This window comes from Cololabis saira, chromosome 14, assembly GCF_033807715.1.
Source record: "Cololabis saira isolate AMF1-May2022 chromosome 14, fColSai1.1, whole genome shotgun sequence".
In the NCBI taxonomy this organism is placed as follows: Eukaryota; Metazoa; Chordata; class Actinopteri; order Beloniformes; family Belonidae; genus Cololabis; species Cololabis saira.
The window spans coordinates 6073421-6099184 of record NC_084600.1 but is presented as its reverse complement, the minus strand read 5'-3'; the positions used below and the strand labels follow the sequence as shown (position 1 = coordinate 6099184).

Here is a 25764-nt window from a genome sequence, read left to right as displayed (position 1 = left end):
TTCATCTTTTTTTTCTTTCCTTCCAAACAAACCACTAATGTACAAGTGAACAAGGCTTTGCAAAGCGACGTAGTGATGTCTTGTAGTTCTTCTGTAGACAACACAAACACGCGGTTCCACGGAGAATGAAAGCGAAATATAACAACAACAACGTGCTCTTTGAATGAAACATCTGGCTACCGTTGGATTTATAATGATTCATCTTACGTGCCTGGATTCAAGCAGTGCATATTATTTTTTTATGTGGAGTTGCGCCACCGCATAATATTAAAATAATGAATTAAATATTGCACTGTGAGCTTAGAAATGTCATGATGTCACCACTGTTGCTTTACACCAAATATTTGCATGCAGGACCCATTTGAGTCCTACACTACGTGGGACTATGTAGATTTGTCCGCTGGTTGCATGCGATATATATTTTTTTTCTTTTTCCCACTTGGATTTGTCAATGTAGTTATTTTGCCATTCATGGACCGGGGCATGAGTAACAATTCACATGAGGCCAAGATGAACAGATGACTGTCCACATTTTTTAGCTAATTTATATTTCAGATGGGTACAATGTCCAGTTGTTGGCTGAGTGAGAATGACAATATTCTTCAATGTTCACTTTTTAAACACAACCTTTTAATAAACGTATACATGTCATTGACTGGAAAAAACTGACTTTGTTTATACACAGACAACTGGAGATGAAAAAAAAAAAAAATCTGACTTTATGTCTTCCTACTAATCTAAATTATTACCACTTACTGTATACTGAGTTCTCTACATCAGCTGTGTGCGTGCAAATGTGCGTGCATGTCAGCCAATGGTTAGCCATCATCACTTAGTAACCAGCAGTTTATACGAACAGTGTCTGCTAAACGCAGCAGTAATTTCTGAATTAATTCAATTCAAAGATACTTCATCAATCCTAGAATGGTAATGAATTGTTGTGGTAGTCGTTAAAGTCTTTTGAAAGAGTAATTGTAGAGCTTTATAGTTGTGGGCAAGAAGGAGTTCCTGTAGCGTCTATGTTGAAGCAAATCAGAAAAGCCTCTGACTGAATACACTATTGCTGAATCACTGGGTTGTGAAGAGGGCGCTCAGGGGTGATGATGATTTATTTCAAAGTAGTATCCTTCTTTGCTCCACAACAGAGGCAGCCTTATTTTAGCCTTTTTTTTTTATCACTGTGGCTATTTTATTGTTTGTTCAGTTTCTTTAAGTCACTGGCTCCGATGCTTCTCCCCTAACAGATGACTGCAGATGTGATTGCACTCTCCACAACATACTTATAGGAGATATAGAAGATTTATAGAAAATTCAGCATCTTTCTGCAAACACTGAAGGACGTAAGCTTGAATGACCTAAGAATTAATATGTGAAGCGGGATAGTCTGCTGTAAACATCTGCCGGCAGCTCTGCAGCTCATCTGACATGGGTTGGCTTCAAAAGCACTCTTCAGAAAACCAATGTTTCCTGTAACCAATGCTTCGTGCGTTGTATTTAACAGTCTATTACAGCTGTATCCCACCTGCTCCTTCAGGTTCGGCCGACGGTCATATTCCTGAAATGTGCATGCGTTACTGTTGTGTAAAGAATAGTGTATATTAGTAAAGATTAGTAAAGATGTATTTATATTCAATTCAATTCAATTCAATTTTATTTGTTGAGGCAGGGAAACATCTAAAACGTGCAGTAGACTGGCCCTCGAGTACCGGCTTGTGTGCAGCCCTATATATATATATATATATATATATATATATATATATAACATCACTCTTGAAACAAATACTTTCAAATACTTTCTTATCTTCAAAAACTTTTCCACCTCCCTTCTTTGAATGTTTTAAAGCCTGATGTTCATGTATAGTCTGTGTTTGTTCTTCAAATACACAGTGGTAGGCACCAATCCTTGCTGACTGTTGTAAAATTCATGACGGAGTGAGTTGAGACTGATATCAACATAAGGACCATGCTTTGTCAGGGCCGCTGAATCTGAAATCATATAAATGGTGGTTGAGAGGTGGCTGGTTTCTACTTTCCACAAGATTAAAAAATCACGAAGGGGTTTACAGAGCAGATTCTTGCAGAACATGCCTGGCTTAAGCTGAGAGAGAAAATAATATTTGAAAGACTATACCCTTACATCATGACAGAATTATAATGAGGACCAGAAAGAAACTTGGGTTTGCATACATATCACACTCGGAGGGCTCAGGAGAGGAAGGATGAAGAATATGTTCATGAATAAAACATATCGTATCATAACTCCAGAGAAAGCTACCTCATTTGAGCAAAGTGCCTGCTTTTGTTCCTTGATTTCCAGGATCAAGATAGTTTGTCTTTTTTTTCTGTTAACCAAATGTCTCCTCATTGTATCTACTATTGAGGAAACTGCTCTGGCTCTCTCAGGTTTGAAGGGATTCCTCTCCAGACTGCATGGTTATGCTTTTTCCACTGATGGTCAATATGATTTAAGTCACGGTTCATAGGCAACTTCAGAATAGGCCAATATTTTGTTCTTAGCCATTATTAGGGGCCGAGCACTGACAGTGCGAAGGCCCTATTGTATCTGTAGGAATTTTTCTCATTTTTATCCTTGTTTTTCTTCCGATGAAATGAGGGTCTTTTTTGCCCCAAAGCCAGGCCTGGCGAAAAATGTTATATTTGATGGTTTGCATTAATGGGCGTGGCCTAATGGCTCAACAGCGCCCCCTAGAAAACTTTGTGCCTCAAGCCCCACAATACGGTTTGGTGTACATGCACGAAAATTGGTACACACCTGTATCATGTCGCAACTTAAAGAAAAGTCTCTTGGCTCCATGGCCGAAACCGAACAGGAAGTCGGCCATTTTGAATTAATTGTGTAATTTTGGCGCAATTTATGCCATTCCTTCGGCAGGCCCGAACCGTCACGTGCACCCAGTGTTATACATCAAAATGTGCGTCTCCATCCTGCGACTACGCGCATTACCTTTCTCAGTCAAAAGCGTTACCGTGGCGACGATAGATGCCAAAAAGCGGCGCCCCCCCTTCATCTAATTGATCCATATATGATTTCTGCAATAACTTTTGAATGGTTTGACTTAAAGACTCGTGGGTGGTGTTATCGGACATGGTTTTAAGTCCTTGAACATAATTGGTGCAAATTAGCCACGCCGCTTCATCTGATTGGTCCTACGTTCTGCCATAACTTTTGAATGGTTTGATATCAACACACTCTCACTCCCAACTCGTCGAAAACCAACGCCTGGTCAGGAACCTTGAGCGACACCTACTGACGCAAAAGGTACCCATCTGCGTCTCTTTCAGACGCAAGTGGACTCCAATAGGGTCTAATGTAATCCTGTCTGCGGCTAGATGTGACGCCAACCCAGTCTCACATAAAAACGTACCCTGCATACGTTTCTCATTTTTTAGTGAAACAAATCAATATTTTTAGTTAGTTTCTGCATAAAACTGCGTTTTGATTACATTTCTAGCGAGAAATATATATTTTACTTTCATAATATTCACTCAGTGAATGTACATAATCACACGCTTCCTCGTTGTTGGGAAGTTAAAACTGCTTTTTGATTACATTCACTGAGTGAATATTATGAAAGTAAAATATATATTTCTCGCTAGAAATGTAATCAAAACGCAGTTTTATGCAAAAACCAATTCAAATTAAAGCTGCAAGCAGCGATGAACGGGCCCTCGCACTCATGGCCACCGCCCCCATAAGCATATCAGAAATGACACCACCCACGACTCTCTATGTCAAACCATTCAAAAGTTATAGCAGAAAAAAGGGACAACCAATCAGAAGAAGGGGCAGGGCTAATTCAGGCCAAAGAAGGTCAAGGGCTCAATACATCGTCTGATGACACCACCCACGACTCTCTATGTCAAACCATTCCAAAGTTATAACAGAAAATAGGAAGAACCAATCAGAAGAAGGGGCAGGGCTAATTCATGCCAATGAAGCTCAAGGACTAAATACAGAGTCCAAATACACCACCCACGACTCTCTATGTCAAACCATTCAAATGTTATGGCAGATAAAAGTTTTTTAGAGGGCGCTGTTGAGCCATTTTGCCACGCCTATTAATACAAACCATGAAATATCAAATTTATCGCCAGGCCTGGCTTGCATGCCAAATTTGATGCCTTTTGGGGAACTATCAAATATGGACCAATCAGATGAAGGGGGGGGGGGGGCGCTTTTTGGCGTCTAGCGTCGCCACGGTAACACTTTTGAAAGAGAAAAGTAATGCGCGTAGTCGCAGGATGGAGACGCACACGATACGGTTCAGACAGTATTATTTCTCGAAGGAATGGCATATATTGCTCCAAAATTACGCGATCAATTCAGAATGTTCAAAATGGCCGACTTCCTGTTCAGTTTCGGCCATGGCACCAAGTGACTTTTCTTTAAGTTGTGCCATGATACAGGTGTGTACCGATTTTCGTGCATGTACGTCAAACCGTATTGTGGGGCTTGAGGCACAAAGTTTTCCGGGGGGCGCTGTTGAGCCATTTTGCCACGCCCATTAATGCAAACCATTAAATATAAAAATTTTCGCCAGCCGGTCTTGCGTGCAAAATTTGGTGACTTTTTGGGCACGTTGAGGGGGGCAAAAAGGCCCTCCTTTTGTCAGAAGAAAGAAAAAAAATGTTCCTACAGATACAATAGGGCCTTCGCACTGAAGGTGCTCGGGCCCTAAATATTGATTTGTTTCACTAAAAAATGAGAAACGTAGGCAGAGTACGTTTTCATGTGAGACTGGGTTGGCGTCACATCTAGCCGCAGACAGGATTACATTAGACCCTATTGGAGTCCACTTGCGTCTGAAAGAGACGCAGATGGGTACCTTTTGCGTCAGTAGGTGTCGCTCAAGGTTCCTGACCAGGCGTTGGTTTTCGACGAGTTGGGAGTGAGAGTGTGTTGGGTTTGATATAGAGAGTCGTGGGTGGTGTCATCCGCTAAATGTACAGGCCTGAAGAATCTACATGCAAGTCATACAAGCGCTTCCACTGCAGCAAGCTTGAAACGTGCACAAGGGTGCGAGGGCCTGTTCATCGCTGCTTGCAGCTTTAATTGATTTGCTTTTTGTCATTAACCTGTTGGAGGATGTTGAAAAAGAAATTAGACCACATTTAAGACTGATGAACTATTTTTAAACACTTAAAGTTTACCATTAAAGTCTACAAAAACTAAAGTGACAAAATCACTGGAGAAGGTTAGAGGTCAATGCAGATGGGGTGTATTCAACCATACAGCAAAACAAACCCAAGTCTCTCTGGAGCAAAACCGTAGATTCAGAAAATGTGCATCTTCTTTTTTTTTTTACAATTTCACAATTCATAGATTTTCAAGAAATACCCACTCAAATTTGTTCAACAACAGTGGTGTAATTGGTACTCTTGTCTTCATTGGTTGGCTTTCATCCAAAGCTCCACCTATTACATTCCTGTCTGCCACCTTCCAACGCTCAAGCCCACTTTCATTCAAACGCAGCAGGTACTGTGAGGATCACTTTGTTTCATTTCTCCAGTCTCCTTAAGACTAATGGTGTCTTCAGTGTCGAAAAGTAAAAGTGGAGGGCTCAATCATTGTCAGATGTGGTGGAGGACTACAGATACCTCTATATTCACTCAGACATCAAACCAGAAATTCAACAAGGAGGTTATCTGCAAGAAGTGGCAGAGCAGTCCATCACCTAAATAAGCTACTTAAGGCCAATCCCAATACACCCCCTACTTTCTTCCACTAGCCCTCCCTCACTACCACTACCCCTAAAAAAGAAGCCACAGATTTTAGGGCACTTGAAATCTTCCCAGGTCAGTCCCAATACTCCCACTACCCCTACTTTCAGCACCACCCCTAAAATCAGGAAGCTGAGAGACAAAAGCTGTTTTAATTTCAGCTGTAGAGCTGTTAATATGCCACTTTATTAAGTTTTAATATTTTTTCAGGCGTGCAGCACCCTATAATGTAATAATTTCCTGATAATGTAATAACGCCTGAAAATGTAATAAAATTTGCACTTAACTCAATCGAAAATGTAATAAAACCCAATAATGTAATAACTCAACCAATAATGTAATAAAATATCCTGACTGATATTGTAATAACATTTTTACCGATAAGTAACCCCCAGTACCCCTCTAAGTAATCCCCTGTAGCCCCTAAGTTACCCCCAGTAGCACCCTATAATGTAATAATTTCCTGAAAATGTAATAACGCCTGAAAATGCAATAAAATTTGCACTAAGTAATCCCCTGTAGCCCCTAAGTTACCCCCCTGTACCACCTGTAGCACCCTAGAATGTAATAATTTCCTGAAAATGTAATAACGCCTGAAAATGCAATAAAAGTTGCACTAAGTAACCCGCAGTACCCCCTAAGTTACCCCCAGTACCCCCTCAGTAACCCCCAGTGCCCCCTAAGTTACCCCCTGTACTCCCTAAGTTACCCCCAGTACCCCCAAGTAACTCCCTGTACTGGATGTAGGTGTTGTGAATGCTTATGTACAGTATACCCTCTTCAAATGAAATGTTACCGAAAGTTGTTTTGTTGGTTTGTGGTTGTTTTCATGAGGTAGTGATTTGTTGGAAATCTGTGAAGTGAAGAGGTACGTTTAGGGAGGAGTTACCTAGGGTTTCCAGTGCTGCTCAGAAGCTATCTGAGCTGGAATTCTGATCTCCCAAGGAGGTAAGTCCATCACCTACTCAGTAAGAGCAGGATGTAGTTGCATGTCCCTGAGTATCTGCATATCTGCGTATGACTGTATGGAACTCAAAGTCTGCAATTTAACCCAATAGTCAATCTGGTGTTTCACATCCAGTGTATATAACATTCTTAGATTTTTAAAACACAAAATGTAGAACTCTGGACTGAAAATAAACATATATATTACATTATCTGTCAAGTATTACATTATCAGTTTTGAAAAAAAAAGACCCACCTAAAAATGTAATACATTCCCAATAATGTAATAAGGTATTACATTATCGGTATAAATGTTATTACAATATCAGTCAGGATATTTTATTACATTATTGGTCAAGTTATTACATTATTGGGTTTTATTACATTTTCGATTGAGTTAAGTGCAAAATGTATTACATTTTCAGGCGTTATTACATTATCAGGAATGCTACATTATAGGGTGCTACAGACGTAAAAGTTAAATACGCCAACCTGGGCTCAGTTTATCCAAATAACGCCTGTTAAGAAATTTGCTGGGATGTTTTCGGGATGAGAAGAGCCGTCGGCTCGGAGCAGCAACAGCCCGAGTACAGACGTGATCGCCAGGTCAACCTGCGCCGTCATCCCGGGGAGAAACCTGCAGCTCTGTGGAGAATTACCGCTGGCTGAAATAAATCATTTAGGAAGATAAATGTTGGTTTAATAGATGAAATCTAACAGTTAAGACTACGTCTACGCCTGTTAAGAAATTTGCTCCGAAAATTTCGGGATGATGATGCCTGCTGGCTCGGGAGCTGATTTATGGTTCCGCGTTAAATCGACGCAGAGCCTACGGCGTAGGGTACGGCGTAGGGTACGGCGTAGGGTACGGCGTAGGGTACGGCGTAGGGTACGGCGTTGGGTACGGCGTAGGGTACGGCGTAGGGTACGGCGTAGGGTACGGCGTAGGGTACGGCGTAGGGTACGGCGTAGGGTACGGCGTAGGGTACGGCGTAGGGTACGGCGTAGGGTACGGCGTAGGGTACGGCGTACGGCGCGCTTCGCCGCGTAACCTACGCCGTAGTCTCTGCATTGGTGTAACACGGAACCATAAATCAGCCTTTATTCTGGCGAGGTTTGAAAAAGACTTCGCAACAACGAGCAAACGAGTGATTATGTACATTCACTAAAAGAATATTATGAAGGTAAAATATATATTTCTCGCTAGAAATGTAATCAAAACGTATTTTTATGCAGAAACTAACTCAAAATATTGATTTTATTCAGAAAAAAATAAGATGTCATGTTGTTTTTTTTTTTATTCAGTCCGCAAATGACGACGAAAAGCATTCTGGGAAATTTTTCTGGCCCTAGTTCACCTAGTGTGCATCCGAAAACCCTCGATCCGTAGGGACAGATTCATAGCCACTACCCTCCTTTTCTTCACTACCCCTAGGTGAAAAGAGGAATTGGGACACCACTACCCTCACGGGAACACGCAAAATTTAGGGGTAGGGATGAAAAGTAGGGGTAGTGGGAGTATTGGGACAGGGCCTTGATTCCTCACACATAGGCATTGGCACAAATAATTTTCCTCTACTCACTTTGCATGGGGTTAGACCAAGCGTAGGGTGTACTCTCCTTTGCGGTTGCAGACTTGCTTGTGTCAAAAGTTGACGAATTTTTCAGCTCTTTGCGCTTCGAAGCAAAAATCAACCAGTCAAACTGCAGCTGCACAACAAAAGCTAATAGATGCAATTGCACATGGCGGTGAGAGTGTTTCAGAGCATCCAGCTTACTTATGTAGTGAATATGAAATATGATTGGTTGTTTATAGTATGACAAAGGCCCATTGGAAGCCCTTGGTACAATATATTTACTAACCTGCTACGTAAGGAAATATAATATACTGTATACAACCTGCTAAGATCTCATGCAGCATTAGTGTGCTTGTACTATTCAAACGTAGAGGAAACACCTAACCGGTTATAATTCTACATAAGCACTACCTTTAACCTGAAACATTTGAGTGACATTTTTTTGAAAACAATGTGCCTTTAGACTACGTTCACACTGCAGTTCCCAAGTGATCCAAATCCGATTTTTTGCTCATATGTGACTCAGATCTGATTTGTTTATGACAGTGTGAACAGCACCAGTCACATGGAATCTGATCTTTTCAAATCAGATTCAGGTCGCTTCCATATGTGGTTCTAAATCAGATACAGGTCTGATGTTTTGCAATGCGACCTCAGTGTGAACGGCCAGGTCGGAATGAATGCGACTTTGACGTCACTTGAGAGCGACCGTTGTCATAATACTGCGCTGGCGGGGGCGGGAGTCACTCGGAAGCGATCGGAACCACTCAGAACCGCTCCTGACTCCGAGTCCGCATCCACACTCACCTCTCTACAGACGAGGCAGCCATCGCTCCACAAAAAGCCATTATTACAAATGCAGCTTTCTTTCTCCTCCTTCTCCTCTTCATTAACACTTGCTCACAGTTTCGTCGGCTTCCACCACACAACAACTTCAAAATATCCCCATGTACGCTCACTTCTGTTGCCTCCATGTTTACCGCCGTATGACGGCGTGCTGCGTGTGACGTCGTCGTTATTGTTCCTCTGCGCATGCGGGTCAGTTCAGGGCCGCGATGCGTTCACACTCCAGTCTGATATGGGACATATTTTAAAAGATAATGTGAACAGCCACACAAAAAAATCGGATATGGGAAAAAATCGGAATTGAGCATTAAGGCCTGCAGTGTGAACGTAGTCTTAGTCACAACCAGTCACTCCTACCCAAAGCCTTAACCTTACAAAAGTATTCAATATAATTCCTTATTGGGGCACTTATAGGAGCTCCCAGATCAATGTTAATTTTAGTCGTACCATTTAGTACTATCATCATCACAATTAATATGAAATTAAAATTCTTGTTGTATCTACCAAATCAGTTACAAATGAAACAAAATGTTGGTGTATCTCAACATTCCTGGCAAATTGTAACACTAACATTACATGCCAGTAAGGGTTGATGTTGAAGATGCCATATTCTTCTATTTAAAGTCCCAAAATGTCTGTTTTAGTTCCTGTAAGAGCCAAATACTCAGAGGTGTTTTAGCCCGGAAGGGCAAAGGGTTTCTGACCGCTGTGGCCGTTTTTTTTTTTTTTTTGTGGATGGTCCAGTCAAATGTTCATTATTTTCAACCAAATAAATGCAGATGCTTGCAGCTTAGAACCAGCGTTGGGACTGATCATTACTGTGGCAACGTAAAGCATCAGTAAAGCAGACGGCACGTCAACCAGGTCATCCGGATACTGAGCACCTCAGTAGCTTCAGTACTAGACTTAGCTTCTACAGTTCCCCTGTGGCATGATTTATTTTCTGATGAAATAAAACCCTTCACAGCAAGGGAGAGGGAGTCACAGTGGTCTCAGTCCAAAGATGAATTGCTGAAAAGGGATAAGGAGGATGAAGGTTATGTTCGACGAGGAAAGAACAACAGCATTGAGGCTTGAAATATCAAATGAAGTTATCAGTGATTCTGTTGAGCAGGTGGTGAATTTAAACTTTTTCTTCACGTACAAGGTTGCAGTTTTGTTTGGTTCCCTTAAGAAACCCTATTTGTTTTGCTGTTAATGGAATTTGTCCTGTACAGTCAAAAAATCTTAAAACAAGCAATCCAAGCTACATAAATGAAATTACAGTCAGACCAGACTCATTTTAAAATGAATTTAGAGTGCAGTTGAAACATTTTGAAGAGTTCTGAAAGCAGCATATTACCAGAAGGAAACACAATGTGACAGGGAGAGACCCCTGAACTGTGGCTTCAGCTCGTGACAGCCAAACTAAGAGTGACAGACAGGGTTACCATGGAGACGCTCCTTTATTCACAGCTTCAAAACAGAGTCACTGCTTCACCTGGATCAATAGTTTTGAAAACAAGGATTTGATGGCTTTTGAGTATCATCTGATATTCCAGTTTGACAACTTCAACAGCACCGGCACATCATCCTACTAACTCTTGTTTTAAAGAGGGTGTAAAAGTGAGGCAGATGCTTGAAAAGGGATCAGATCCACAGTCGTTCAGCACTTGAGCAAGGATGGAATCGGCTCTTACAAAACACCTCTGAGATTGTGTTTGGCAACACTAAAGACAACAGATGTAGATGAAGTTCAAGGACACGTTACTTTAAATGGATTCTCAACTAAATTCAATTACAAGGAAAGAAAAATAACATGAATAAAATAAGACCCGGCTCCCATGGAGTGAGTGGTAGACAGTCTTAAGAAAATGTCTTACAACTTTAACATTATAAAGAGATTAGAGGTGTCTTAAGTGGCTCTCTGGAGGATAATAGAGGAAAAGTATCTACGTTTTAGTACTAAAGTGACGACATATGTCAAAGAATATACAGAATATACAGTAAAGAATACTGTAAAGAATATACAGTGTATGTATATATATATATATATATATATATATATATATATATATGTATATATATATATATATATATATATATATATATATATATATATATATATATGTGTATATATATATATATATATATATACATATATATATGTATATATATATATATATATATATATATGTGTATATATATATATATATATATATATATATATACATATATATATGTATATATATATGTATATATATATATATATATATATATATATATATATATATATATATGTATATATATATATATATATATATATATATATATATATATATATATACATATATATATATATATATATACATATGTATATATATATGTATATATATATATATATATATATATATATATATATATATATGTATATATATATATATATATATATATATATATATATATATATATATATATATATATATATATATATATATATATATATAAATACATACAGTATGCATGTATAGATAACCGTGCATGTATCTGTTTATGTGAACTTGTAATACATTTTCCTTGAATTGATCCGTTGTGTTGTCTATTTGTATATTCTACTTTCAGATGAGAAATTAATAAATACAATTTATTTTTCCTTTGTAATCAAAGGTGGTGCCCCAACAATTTTATTAAATTAAGTAGGAATGCTACACCAGGATAACAAAAAAATAAATAAAATACGCCTTCACATCTGCCCATAGTTATGAGCAATTGGACATTCGGGCCATACATTTTTGCACCATTAAGAAGATTATGTAATTTATTGTACATACATCTGTTAGTGTTTGGCTTCAATTAATTGTATGTTTAATGCTTTATTTTGAATATTACTCACCTTAGCTCATACCAGATGTGCACAGCTTTCAGTGTAACAACCCTGATTCCTGCAGCACTTTGCCATCCTGATCCTGATCATCTTCAGTCCGACCCAAGAACATTACAGGATCATGTTTTTATCACAGCAATGGGCTGAACGGCTCCAGTCTCATTTACAAATGGGTACGTACATGGAAGGTCTTAATTTTTACATATGATCTGCTTTTCAGTGTAATCTCATAGATCCTGTGTAATTAAATACTGAGCCAAGCGTCCATTAGTGTGATATGTTGCACTTGCTGAATAAACACATTTTTCTCATATATTTATATTAACTTAAAAATGCAAATCAAATAACTAAAGCGTATGAACACATTTTCTATCAAGTTTGCATATAATACCCATGTTGCATGCACATTATAGTAAATTATGGCCCGTCAAAATAACAGATCCAAGAAGTCTAGCTAATGAATCTTACCTGAGTTACTCACTAATAAATCAAATTTATTGTGTATTTATGTATATGTATATTATATATGTATGCATGTTTGTGTGTGATAGCATTGAGAAATGTGAATTGTGTCTTGACATTAAATGCAGCATGTATGAACATATATAAAGTATATTCATGTATGCAAGTCCCAAATCAGTGTTTACGAGCAACTAAATGCTCAGCGTCCTGTGGCAGTGGAAGTTGAGCGAACAGTAACGAGGAATCATCTGTTGGACTCGGCTATCTTAAATGCTGCAACAAAATTATATGAGCAGGACAGTGTTGAAGGGAATGGGGCAAATAGAAAGATTGAGCTTAATCTGCTGCTAATCCCCTGGCCGCTCCTCCCTGCATGAGCACGCTGCCAACACTGTTGCTCCCTCTTACACAACTTCTTGACTTGTATTCATCTGAGGCAGCTTATTTTGTAAGATGAAGAAAACAGGCTTTGATTGGTGAAGGCATTTAAGACATCCAAAACCTAATCCTTCCAAATGTTTCCATATCAAACCCAGTTATGGTAAAATGTAAATGTATCCGTTGAGATTGCTTGCTGTTTTTACTCCATCTCCATCAAACAGATCTGTGAACACGAGCAGCTCTGGGTTTCAGGAAGGATGCTGCCTCCTGCTTCTGATAATTTGCAACTGAGCAAAGGAGCTGAATGAGTGATGGTGCTGTTACATAAGCACATTACAGCAACTATGCATGCATGCACACACTCGCACGCATGTGCACGCGCGCACACAAACAACTCCATGTTGCATTTTGCTGCCTGCAGTCTATCATTAACCTTGACTGTATTTCCACTGTGACCCCACTCCTGTCCATTGCTCCCTCTCAGGCTGAATCAGGTTATATGTCAATACAAAAGACTGATAGATAGTGCCAGTGTGTCAGGAGTGCTGACATGTAGAAGGATGGTTGTTTTTTTTCTTTGTTTTCCTTTACATCTTAATAATAGGCAATGTTGCCTTGTGCAGTGCAGCATAACCACGCTAGTTCCTGCAGCCTCTTCCTGGGCTCTGACTCCAACTTTCACTCTTTCAAATTGACTCCAATACATTTTCTTAACAAAAATGTATACTTCTAATTCAATACATTTTCCCTGAACATCTTTTTTAGCCCAGAATCAAACCAGGAACTTGTTCGGATACATGAGAGCGCCTTGATTCCTTCTAAGACCATTTGCTGCAGGTCCCAGCAGATCACAGTCCAGTTAGTTGAACTGACAAACTGTCTGGCTCGACCCGGAGACCTGATTGCTCCGGGGGTTGCGAGAGGTAACAGCGAGCTGACGGACCTCCAATTAGCCGTGCTTCCCTTAACTAAGCTTCACCTGTGCACCCCTCCGGGCTGACGAGAGCCGCTCACAGACGTCTGTTCACAGCACAACAAGCCATATCGTCTCCACAATAAGAATGATTAAACCCTGTCAAGTCCTTATTTAGACCTAAGAACTCAAGCTCACGTGCTGAGCAGCTGAAGTGATGACAAGTAACCAATAACACCATGGACCGCTGTGTACAAATTATTGGTATGCTCAGTGCTTATCACTGAAAACTGCCCATCCAAACTAAAGACACATATATAGGTGATTAAATAAACATTAATTTAGTGATGCCACATGGTTAGATTACTGAAAGGATTATGATAACAAGCTAGCTGTTGTGACGGCTTGTTAATGTTCTTTACCAGTCACTTATTTTACTTTTATTACTAAATCTTAACTACATTTAATAGCAGAAAATTACTTGTGATACTTAAGGTATTTGACATTTGCTCCACTTAACACTTTTACACGTTTAATGTTTTAAAAAGGGACTTTTTTCTGGTAAGATACTGCTACTTTTACTGAAATATTATTTTCTTTATACAAGACGGTTGATTTATATCTACATGTGCATCGGATATGGTCAAAATAAAATAAAAAAAGGCATTAAAATAATGATTCCAGGTTCTTATTGCCTTCAGCACATAGGATTTATCTTTCTGTTTGAAATGTTTGGTTGTCCAAAGAAGCGTATCCCACGGGTGTGGTGAGTCTGGGCACAAATGTCCCCAGACTGTTCCCACACGGCTCCCAGGACACTATTTCAGGAAACGTCTTCTGAAATGTCTCATGAACAAAGTGACTGACAACTCACAGAATTGTGTAAATGCAGCGTGAGTCTCCAGCCCACGAGAGCAGCGAAGGTCAGTTATTATGACTTTGTACGAGACATTTGTACAAAATTCAGACTGGTATGTAAATCCTCAGAGGTCAAAGGTTCAAGACGCGGCGGCTGTAAGAACCGATGTTAAAGTTCAGCTGAGAATAAAGCATATAGTGAAAACTGTGTCCGTACCTTTGGATGAAAGAGAGAAAAACCCACCACAATGGTCACTTAAATAATCTGAGACTGACAAAAGTCCTAATAAAGACTAATGTGTTGAAAATCGCCTAATGAAAATCTGACGTTGCCTCTGAATTGTGGTTCATTGGAATCATTTAAAAAACCACACTAACTAATGAGGTTGGGCTTGACAAATTAGTTTGTGCTGTCAAAGTAATGACACCTCTCTCTTCCAGCATTGCTTCAAAGACTAATTCCATCACTTTAATTTAGGGCTTTAAAAAATGTCAGTATCTTTTTTTTTTTTTTTTTTTTTTTTTTTTTCTTTTACCTTGTCTGCACACATATTATTGATTGATACCATGACGGTAGAAACCAAAAGTGTATATATGTGCATTATTACTATATGTAATATATACATATATATACGCACACATATGCGTACACATACATAAATATACACATACAAACCCAGTGTTTTTTTTTTTTTTTTTTTGTCAGTATCTAATACCACAAGAGATATCGATTTTTTTTCTTCTTCTAAATCGCACTTTTTTTCTTTCATTGTGCTGTATGCCACTTTGAATATGTTTCCTCCCACATTTATGCTCCCAAATGAGGCGAGGGAAGGCGTAGATGTGGAGGAAGAGGACGCTTCAGCTGTCAAGTGGCCGCCAGGTTATGTAAATGCGGGGCAAAGGCAGGAACAGAGCGAGGACACTACGCCCAGGAAGCTGGAAAAAAAAACATGCGCCAATGTTCAAAATCAATCTGCATTGATCCTCTGCAGTGGCATGATCTCCCAATACCCAGCGAGAGTCAGAGGTACACTACCCCCTCACATTTAAACACCTCTCGTACGTGAACACAAGCACCAAAGACGCACGGAAAAAGATTAAAACAATAAAAGATACATACATGTTTATTTTACAAGAAGGACACGGTTGTTGTTGTTTTTTTGTACAAACTGTAAACTAAATAACTCAGAGGGTTATAATCTTTGACATCACTTCCGTGGATGAACACCAGAAACATATAAAGAGAATAATATATAAATAGCCAGTAACGTTAGCGCTTTACTGTAGATTTTAATCCCACACTGGAGAAAACATACAGCATGTAAGTCTGCTACACACATTACAGATTCTGAAAGATAGAAAGCACTTGTGTTTGTCACAACTACATTTTGAACATCATTGTACAACACTCCATGTCTGCAGTCCCTAACGCTTAATACTGCCATAGATACCGTTTTGTTTGTTTTTCTCTTCTTTTTTGGTGAAACTGAATTGAGGTAGGGACTCTGTCGGTACTCTAGACAGTAAAATGAGGTGAAGCATCATTATTAGAAATGGCTCCACGTTTCCAAGGAGTGTTGCTCAGATCTACGTCTGCTGGCTACTCATCCGAGGAGGAGGAGGGTTAGGGCACTCTCAGGTTTGCTTATGTCGCCATACGTCATGTCGACTTCAGTGATCGAGTATCGTCACCGTGGCTCCCCAAAGGAACCGGCGGGACGGCCTAGAGGAGAGGCTCCACATCAAACAAAACATTTAGCTCCTGGGACTTGTGCCTGACATCGCCCTCCTCCCAAATCAAAGCAGTGGCAGCTGCACGAATGACTCACTGAGCTGACAGGATGAAGGCTCGGGGAGGGAGCCGGGTTAGATTGGTGGCAAGAGGCATAATACAGCGTTGTTCCAACTTTCAGCTGGAGGTTCCAGTAAATTGTATACAAACATTGAAGACATCTGTATGAAAAACACATGGCAAGCTTGTGAATGCCAAGAAATGGCAGAATAATCTCAATGCCGGTAAGTGTCCGCCCCACCCCACCCCAAATTTCAGCTTATTAAACACTGGTTAAATCACAGCATATGCTACAGTACAGTCACATTCAGCCAGAAATAAGAACTTTTGGCAAAAACATTAACAATGTAATATTATTAAAATGGGCAAGCTGGGCCTTTTATTCAGCGCTTTGACTTGAATTACAAAAACCAAAAAAAGGCTGTGTCTGTTAATAATGAATTCCATGTGTGTTAACATCGGGGACGCTCATGAAGTGGACAGAGGCAGCCAAGAGAAAGGAGTGAGAGATAAAGGAGGAAGAGGGGCTGTGGAGGTAGGGGGAGGGGGAGTGTGGAGGGGCTGTCCTCCTCAAGGCGCTTTCTTTTCACGTCCAATCCCGATTATCCACACTTCATGTTTTATCACATGTTGGAGCTGGCATGTGTGTGGAAATAATGATGGAGTAAATGTAGAAGAAGTGATGCAGAGCTAGAAGGGAGGGTCGTTGAGCTGATATGACTGATCCCGGAGCAGGAACAGGGAGCAGAGGGTAAAGGGGGAAGTTACAGTATGTGGCACTTGTTGTAGCTTTAGCACTTGTAAGATTAAATTAAATTAGAACCAACGGGCGTTAATCCAAATTGCACTTTGCAGACATCAAATCCCAAACTGATGGAGCAGCAAGTGGGAGGCTGCAGGGAGACAAAGAGGACAATGAGGTGCTTTTGGTGCACGAGCCAAGCCACGTATTGAACTAAAAGCTTTCCCCTGCTTTGCTGCCATCTAGATAGCATTGGATTTTCCAGCGCAGGAAAATCAAACGCTTCATTCAAGACCAATTGCTGTCTATTGGATCGGCTCTTCTTTTCTCTGATGTACAACAGTTTCACGCCTTCGTGGACACAAACAGCATGTGCTGGATGCTCAGCATACAGTGACGCCATGAATTCTTTACCCAGCAACATGGAATAGAAATGAAATAGTCGGCATATAGATGTTGACCCGGGACCTAATCATGTCTGACCATCATAGCTATGTGTGCCACACACATCGCATGTCAGTTGCTTTCGATTTTCTGTAACAGTGAATATGATTCTGTGATTAATATCATTCAAGTAGTGGTAACAGATTAAGCCTATGTCCCCCACTTCCCCTTGTAGTTTTCTTATTCTTATGTCAATCCCAACTTCCTCAAGCAATACTGCAGAAGCACATAGTTGCATGAAATCAGTAGCATTCTGTAATAAGAATGAATATTCTCTTCTCTTAGACCATATCACTCAGACTAACCCAACTCTTTGGGTTTGAAATATTAGTAATTTCTTTCAAAAATGCAGCTGCACAAAAGCAGAAAACCTGTCTGATACCTTTTGGGTGTTTACTCTGTAACTCTACTTCTTGAAAACAGAGTAAGTGTTACACTGCATGCCCCACCATCGCCACCACAGCACAGTATGTCTCCCAGCGTGACCAATTTACAGAGTCGGATGTCTGCAAGTTTGCAAAAGGTCACTGTCGCTTGCATTTAGATGGAGTAAACCTGCACCCTCTCCTCTTTTGTACAGGTGCACGAGTCTTACTGTGCACATTTACATTCATTTTTTTTTCTTTTTAATTATAAACGTAATGCATTTACCATCAGTGCAACTTTAGGTGGTCAAGAAGGAAGGGCTTAAACTGAACGGCTGCCAAATAAGATGGTGTTGATGGTGGAGAGAGACATATATCAAGGGATGGTATAGTGCAGGTGCAAATAAGCCTGCCGACAGAGAACTGGAGGGATGATGGAGGGCATCGTTGAAGAGAGAGAGATTAGCAGACGGGGGACAGGGGAGGAAGAGACGAGGAAGAGACCGGCCAGCTTTTCTGAAAAGCAGCAGCGGGGAGACGGCCAATAAAGAGAGGAAATGGAGGAAAGTTTAGGTGAGACATTATGTTCAGTCCCAGGTGACTGACGATCGATCAGAAACAGGACACAGGCAACAGAAAGAAGATCAGAGCAGTGACTTTCTCCATTTTCCCATCTTCTCTTACACCAACGCAGCTGCTGGTGCGTTTATAAAACTCCAGCTGAATCCCCACTGATACAGCAACGTTACAAAGGACGAGTCTGAAAATGAAATCTTTATACACAAACTGGATCAGGTTGCACCTTCCCACGTCTTCCTTCAGTTTGACTCAGAACGTTGTTGCTTTGGCATTTCATTTTAGGTAAAACAAATTACCACTGCAATGAAGGTGCTTTGTAATTTGCAATGAAACTGTTGTAAGAGTCTTCAAGAGAAACATCTACAATAAGCAACTAATTTTACTGCACTGATGTAGCCATATTGTTCTTTCTTTCATGGAACACAAAAAGCACCTACTGCACCTACATGATATTTCACTAATACTACACTTCCCTCCACTGAATATACTGTGTCGAAGTCCTTCCAGGGTAATGACAATACTGTACAGTATACACATGCAGATGTATACATCTTTGCAAATGTAAAATAAAAAATAAATGTATACATATGCACCGGTGTTCTGCTTTTAATATACATATTGTCAACATTTATCATCAAATGTATCTATTTCATCAATAAATGCTGAAAGTATTTTGCAGATAGTTATATCCAGCATAAAGTGCCTTTACTTTAAAACATTCTGTAGGTTTTTCCATGTGGATGTTTATCGACAGCCTGAACATCCTGTCCCCGGTTTCCCATCAGGCATGTTCTCAGAGATGTCTTTTCTAATGTATCGTCAGCTGTTTTTCCGTGAAAGCTTTTCTTCCTGATGTGTATACATACACGCCTCAGTGTGTTTTGATCCATCTTTGCCAATATTTCTCTTAACATGACACAGCTTTATGCTGCCCATTTTGAGTTATGGGGTTGATCTTTTCCAGTGTGACCTCAGTATCGCTGTCTAAATTCCCAGAGATGGCCGGGGAGGGTTTCTCCAGGGTGTTGCTCACCATCCCCACCTCAATCTCCCCTCTGCATCCATCTTTCTTATGTAATTCCTCCTCTTGACACAAGATGCTGTGGGGAATTACATAGCTGGCTGAATTACTGCCCTCCTTTGGGATGTGACTCTTGGGCTGATACTGACAGTTGGGGTTCGAGGTAGGGGCACCCATGTTGTTGTTAATGCTGACGATCTCAATGGCGTTGCTCCCCGGGCAGAGCCGGTGGCATCCCAGCAGGATGGAGAAGGCCTTACGGAAGTCTGCGTTAAAGGCATAGATGATGGGGTTGAGTGAGGAGTTGGCCCAGCCAAACCACACGAACACATCGAACGTGGTGGAGCTGATGCAGGGGAAGTTCGTGGATCCGTCCGGCAAGTTCGGTTCACAGAACGGAACCATGCAGTTCAGGATGAAGAAGGGCAACCAGCAACACACAAACACACCCATGATGACAGAGAGCGTCTTTAACACTTTGGTTTCTCGTTTGAATGACATTTTAAAAGAGCTCTCACTTTCGATGCTGGAACTGTTGCCCATGCTGCTGTGGCGGTTTTTGGCACTCTCCGCTGCTCGCTCCAGGGCGGATATTCTCCGTATCTGTTTCTGGGCAATACGGTAAATCCGGGTGTACGTGACAATCATAATCGCCACAGGGATGTAGAAGCTGATGAGGGAGGATGAGATGGCATAGGTCCTGTTAAGGCTTGAGTCACAGTTGTCGGGGGGCAGATCCCCTGGGAACGTCCCATTTAGGTCTGCGTAGCTGGTCGTCTGAGCTTTATGCCAGTTCAGCTGAACGGGGATGAAGGAGATGAGTACGGACAGCGTCCACGCTACGCTGATCATCAGACATGCCACTTTAGGGGTCATTTTGCGTTCGTAGCGAAATGGGCTCGAGATAGCCCAGTAACGATCGACGCTAATCACGCACAGGTTCAAGATGGAGGCAGTGGAACACATGATGTCGAACGCGACCCAGACGTTGCAGAATGCTCCGAATGGCCAAAACCCCATGATCTCTGTGGCTGCCTTCCACGGCATCACCAAAATAGCCACCAGGAGGTCGGAGATGGCCAGCGAGATGACGAAAAAGTTGGTGACCTTGGACCTCAGGTGTCTGAACTTGGTGACGGCGACACACACAAGGGTGTTGCCTAGCAGCGTGGTGAAGATGAGCAGGGAGAGGAAGCATCCTGTCAAAACACGTTTAGACGAGTCTCTCTCTGCTGTAAGCTGCTTCCCATCTCTTACCGTTGACAAATTCTGATCCATTGTTTATATTGCGGCGCTAATACAGTGAGAGAGGGGGTAGGTGGGGGGGATGTCGGCTGTCACCCCATCACATCCCCAGCCTTCAGCAGCTGTGCCTTTGCAGTGGAGAGTTTTAGGCAGAAAGCCCCGCCGGTGGACAATTGAATTGTCTCGGGACCAGCTCTCCCACAGATTCGCTCATCCACAGGCTCCTCTTCACAAACATCATACTTCTACAAATGCTGCTATCAATATTCGACAAAACCGTCTTCAGAAATCTCTCCACCAAAAAATGGTGCCATGTTTATAGATTCCAGCAGAAGCAGCACAGACAGCCAACATTGTAGTTTGTTGAGGGGGGGAATTATTCCACCAGTTGTTTGCATTTGTTCCTCCGGGCACCACTGTCCACATAAAATACTCTGAAGCAGCAATAAAAATGTTTTTTTGAAGAAAAAAAAAGTTGCTTTCTCTCCCTTTACTTCCTGCTGCAACTATGAAGCTTTCAACAAAAGTTCCACGGAATGTAGTTGCCAGCTTTTCAGAGAGCAGATGTTTGTCCAATCATTAGCCTTATATACCACCTCATCAATAGCTCCTATTGATGGTTTTCGCGCTGCGTTTATCTGGTTTGTGTAATGATCTTCTAGGCGTGTCCCTGTGATGATATTGGTCCCTGCATCGATGCGGATCCACCCCGGCTGCTACGTGCTGTCTTTTAACATTATTTTCCCATCTTACTTTTAAAGCAGCGCTCTGTTCGTGGCTAAATTGCACACTCTCCAGCCAGTATTCCCACCTGGGCGCACATAAAAAAGTCACAAGAGTCCGTTTTGAGAGTAGAGGAAAACATACTAAATGTGAGCTTCATTGTGAAAGCACGGGAGCAGGCTGTCGCTGATAGGTCGCTGTAATCCCCGTGCGTATTTTCTTTTCCTTTAGGTTACTCTGCGTGCCCTTTGGCTTCACGCGCAACACAAGGACTTCTCACCACTCAGAAGACATTCGGGTTGTCCTCTTCAACTGGCGTCCTTAAAAAGAAGCTGCAGCTTGTTTTATTTCACCATCAGATTATTATTATCATAATTAGAATAAGAACCGCACGAGCCTCGCTGGACAGATGTGGACGGCTCCGGCACCGCGGAGAAGTCTTGCGTTGGCATAAAATATTTCAACCCAAAAATCAGAAGCTAACTTAGGAGGCGTGATTAAAAACATTCAGGTAATAATCGGCAGTTCCTAGGCATGTCCATCCAACTTGTATCTTGACACCAAGCGCAGGGGAAGAGGCGCTCACCCTCTCTGCGCGCTCCGGTGCGGCCATGCGCGGTCCTCAGGTACTGGCTCGTTGCTTGCCCTTTTCTTAAATGTCCCGGCTCTTCCTCTGCAGTGCAACATCCAACAAGGTTACACTGCGATGTGACTGCGGTCCGACCGGCCGGCGGAGACTGATGCTGATGACTGATCTCTCCAAGAGCGTTTTAATGCGCGCTCCTCTCTCTCCGCGCAGCTCCTGCCGCTGTGCGCCATGCACGGTCTCTGCCACTGCTCCATCCCAGGGAGGAAAGGCATGGAAACCCACTCTCAGGGCGTACCAGTTACTTTTTAAAAGGTTTAATCCGCGTGGTTTTATAATGTTGACGTGAAAACTGTCAGGGAAAGTGCTGTTATTGTTAGTTTTGTTTGTTTTTATTTCGTCAAATGATGTCAAATTGAATCTGGAATCTGAAAATGATGAAATTGTCATCAGATTTCTTGAACTAATTTGTCATTTTCAAGAGATGACACTAAGTAGTTCCAGATCAGAACTACACTAAATATCACTGCCATAAAGAAAGAAAAAGTATGGCTGGACTGAGTTGAACTTGTTGCCAGTAGGCACAGGAGGCACAATGAGGCCATCTACTGGATGCAATATTCTAGGAGGTTATGGTTGAAGGGAATGTGACACACTGAGCTCAAGTATTAATATCATCTGAATAAACACAACCAAAAAAAAAACTGAATTAAACCCATTGTAACAGGGAGAGAGCGATGAAGTCCTTCTGTTTGTATATGCTGGAAGGCTGAAAGTTATCTTGTGGGGATGCACACTAAAGTGGACTCCTTTTGGGGCCCAAAGGCATGTTGTTATAATATATATAGTCACATCCTACTACAAAAACATAGTTAAGGGTTATGGAGTGAAATTAGAGTAAGAAAATGTAATGTCCTGTTTAAGTCAGTGATTCACGCAAACCTGCCCGAAAAGAGCTTGAGTGGTGGATGTGAATTACAGAAGCTATAGGCTATCACCCCCCCGGATTCCTGGCACGCCTGGCCAGTTTGAATATTAACTATTTAGTGAGATGAAATCCTCAATGGTCTCCGTCCCTCTGCATGTGTTTTTGTGACTTTTGCTACGTTTATGAGTGCACGTGTGTGGTCGCGGCTGTGCGCATGTGCATTTGTGTCTGTGAGTGTGTTTATGTGTGTGAGTAATGCAGATAGACAAGCCAAGTGTAAGAGGCCTGGCAGACATAACGCCCACATTTCCCTGTAGCACCGAGCCAGGGTGTGCATGCAGCTGACAAAGTTCAAACCAAGAACGCATCACATACAAACACACTCGCGCTCACTCGCTGCCTCGTCCACGCGCACACAACCAGCCATGCAGGGTCATTTATATCTGCTCCAAAAAGCAAACGAAACAGGATAGAATAGAACAGAATAGAACAGAATAGAATAGAATAGAATAGATTAGAATAGAATAGAACAGAATAGAGCTTGTGGAACGTCACTTTTCAATGTTTTTAAAAACCACATATCATTTAGAGGTTCATCATTTTATTTTGGGTTTTTTTTTTTTTCAATTCAATTCAACTTTATTTGTATAGCGTCTAATACAACAGAGGTTGTCTCTACACAACAACCCCCAAGCAATTATTACATAAACAATGGCAGGTAAAAACTCCCCTAGTGGGAGAAAAGCCTTAAGCCAAACAGTGGCAAGGAAAACGTCCCTTTAGGAGGGAAGAAACCTTGAGCAGGACCAGGATCATAAGGGGGGACCCTCCTGCCGAAGACCAGACTGGGGGGGGGGTCGGGGACGTCAGCAGCACACAGCAGGCATGTGGAAGCAGCAGCGGGATGACCAGAGGGGGGTGGGGGGGTGCAGGCAGGTGGAAGCAGCAGCGGGATGACCAGAGGGGGGTGGGGGGGCGCAGGCAGGTGGAAGCAGCAGTGGGATGACCGGGGGTGGGGGCGCAGGCCATTTGGATACTCTAGGAACTACGAGTAAACCTGCACTCTGAGAACGGAGAGCTCTGACAGGAACATAAGGCACTATCAGGTCTTGCAAATAATGCGGAGCTAAGCCGTTTTGGGCTTTATACGCAAGTAATACAATTTTAATTGGATTCTGAATATTACGGGTAGTCTCTCCTGCTGATTCCTGTCATTAGTCGTGCTGCTGCATTTTGGATCAGCTGGAGCCTATTAAGCAAATTACTTGGACATCCTGCTAACAACACATTACAGTAATCTAGTCTAGAAGATACAAACGCATGAACTAGTTTTTCTGCATCACTCTGCGAGAGGATTTTCCTAATCTTTGCAATATTACGGAGATGGAAAAATGCTATTTTACAAACCTGATTAACATATGGTTTAAACGACAAATCCTGATCGAAAACAACACCAAGGTTTCTCACAGTTGCACTGGAAGCCATCGCAACACCATCTAGTCCCTTCCTAAGATGCTCTGGACCAAGAATGATAACCTCTGTTTTATCTGAATTTAAAAGCAAGACATTTCCGGACATCCAGTCCTTGATGTCCCTAAGACATGCCTGAAGTTTAACTAACGGTTCTGTTTCATCCGGCTTCATAGACAAATAGAGCTGCGTATCATCAGCATAACAATGAAAGTGTATGCCGTGATTCTGGATTATACTTCCCAATGGCTGCATGTATAAACTGAACAAGATTGGCCCTAGCACTGAACCCTGCGGAACACCATAACAGACCCTCAACTGTTCTGAAGAAACCTCATGTACATGGACAAACTGGAATCTGTGAGATAGATATGATTTATTTATTTATTTATTTATTTCGATCACGTGCTCAGTATGGTACACTTATTCATAACATGTCGTGTAATCATTTGGATCGAAAAGGAGTAGGCTGAAGCTCTGAGCTTATAAATGCCTACCCTTTAACCTTCACATTATTAGGGCCCGAGCACCTTCAGTGTATCTGTAGGAATTTTTTTTCTTTCTTTCTTTCTTTATTTTTCTGACGAAAGGAGGGCCTTTTTGCCCCCCTAAACGTGCCCAAAAAGTCACCAAATTTTGCATGCAAGTCAGGCCTGGCGTAAAATTTGATATTTAATGGTTTGCATTAATGGGCGTGGCAAAATGGCTCAACAGCGCCCCCTTGAAAACTTTGTGCCTCAAGCCCCACGATACGGTTTGACGTACATGCACGAAAATCGGTACACACCTGTATCATGTCGCAACTGAAAGAAAAGTCTCTTGGCGTCATGCCCGAAACCGAACAGGAAGTCGGCCATTTTGAATTAGTCGTGTCATTTTGGCAAAATTTATGCCATTCCTTCGGCAGTTAATACGGCCCGAACCGTAACGTGCCCCCAAGTGTGTTATACATCAAAATGTGCGTCTCCATCCTGCGACAACACGCATTACTTTTCTCTTTCAAAAGCATTACCGTGGCGGCGCTAGACGCCAAAAAGCGCGCCCACCCTTCATCTGATTGGTTCGACAGAAAAAACTTTGTGCCTCAAGCCCCATAATACGGTTTGATGTACATGAACGAAAATCGGTACACACCTTTATCATGTCGCAACTAAAAGAAAAGTCTCTTGGCGCCATGGCCGAAACCAAACAGGAAGTCGGCCATTTTGAACATTCTGAATTAATTGCGTAATTTTGGAGCAATATATGCCATTCCTTCGAGAGTTAATTCAGCCCGAAC

General features: G+C 41.5%; 1 protein-coding gene across 1 annotated transcript; it reads right to left on the bottom strand.

Annotated features, from left to right (window-relative positions):
* Positions 1-15737: 15737 nt before the first annotated feature.
* Positions 15738-22323, bottom strand: drd1b (dopamine receptor D1b). The gene has a single exon (XM_061739475.1). The coding sequence runs from the start codon at positions 20809-20811 to the stop codon at positions 19420-19422; it is 1392 nt and encodes a 463-aa protein (XP_061595459.1). The 5' UTR covers positions 20812-22323; the 3' UTR covers positions 15738-19419.
* Between the last annotated feature and the right edge of the window lie 3441 nt (positions 22324-25764).